Source organism: Chanos chanos, chromosome 1 (genome assembly GCF_902362185.1).
Source record: "Chanos chanos chromosome 1, fChaCha1.1, whole genome shotgun sequence".
Lineage (NCBI taxonomy): Eukaryota > Metazoa > Chordata > Actinopteri > Gonorynchiformes > Chanidae > Chanos > Chanos chanos.
The window spans coordinates 32,399,711-32,400,302 of record NC_044495.1 but is presented as its reverse complement, the minus strand read 5'-3'; the positions used below and the strand labels follow the sequence as shown (position 1 = coordinate 32,400,302).

The 592-nt window shown below is 42.7% G+C and overlaps 1 protein-coding gene across 1 annotated transcript in view; it reads left to right on the top strand.

Moving 5' to 3' along the window:
- The first annotated feature begins 531 nt into the window (after window positions 1–531).
- Window positions 532–592, top strand: part of slc7a11 (solute carrier family 7 member 11) — a 9,770-nt gene continuing 9,709 nt past the window's right edge. Inside the window, exon 1 of the mRNA XM_030782668.1 lies at window positions 532–592. This exon is cut by the window's right edge and continues 222 nt beyond it. Coding sequence (XP_030638528.1) covers window positions 532–592 — 61 coding nt within the window.

Genomic DNA, 592 nt, shown 5'->3' with positions numbered 1-592 from the left:
GACACCAGCCAGGTTTAGTAAGAGACACACATCACTTCCTTTTTTGTACGTCTTTTTTACGTTTTTACGCATGATGTGAGGACGGAACAGAAAAGTGCTGCAACACTATGATGATGTTAAAACTTTACAGCAGCACAGCACACACCCACACCTACAGACACACCCAGTCACTTGCTCTTTCACACGATTAACAGTTAATGATAGGATAAAGGAAAAAGAGGAGGAGTAAGAAAGGAGAGAGAAAGATAGAGAGAGGCAGAAGTGTGGAAATGAGAGAGAGAGAGAGAGAGAGAGAGAGAGAGAGAGAGAGACTCAGGGAGAGAGAGAAAGTGTGTGAAGCCATTCAGCAGGTTGTTAGTTTTGACTCACTGTGACTTATCAGAAGTTTGTTTTGTGTGGGAGGACTACCTTGTTCCTGACACACTTTTGTCGGCAGAGGGACAAAAAAAAAAAAAAAAGACAGAAACGCAGCTGACAATTTTTTTAAGGAGAATTTGTGGAGGACAACAAACAGGTGTGTGTGTTTTGAAGATGCCCAGGAAAACAGTTCCATCCATGACTGGAGAAAGTCCAACTCTGGTAAGGAGTGCAG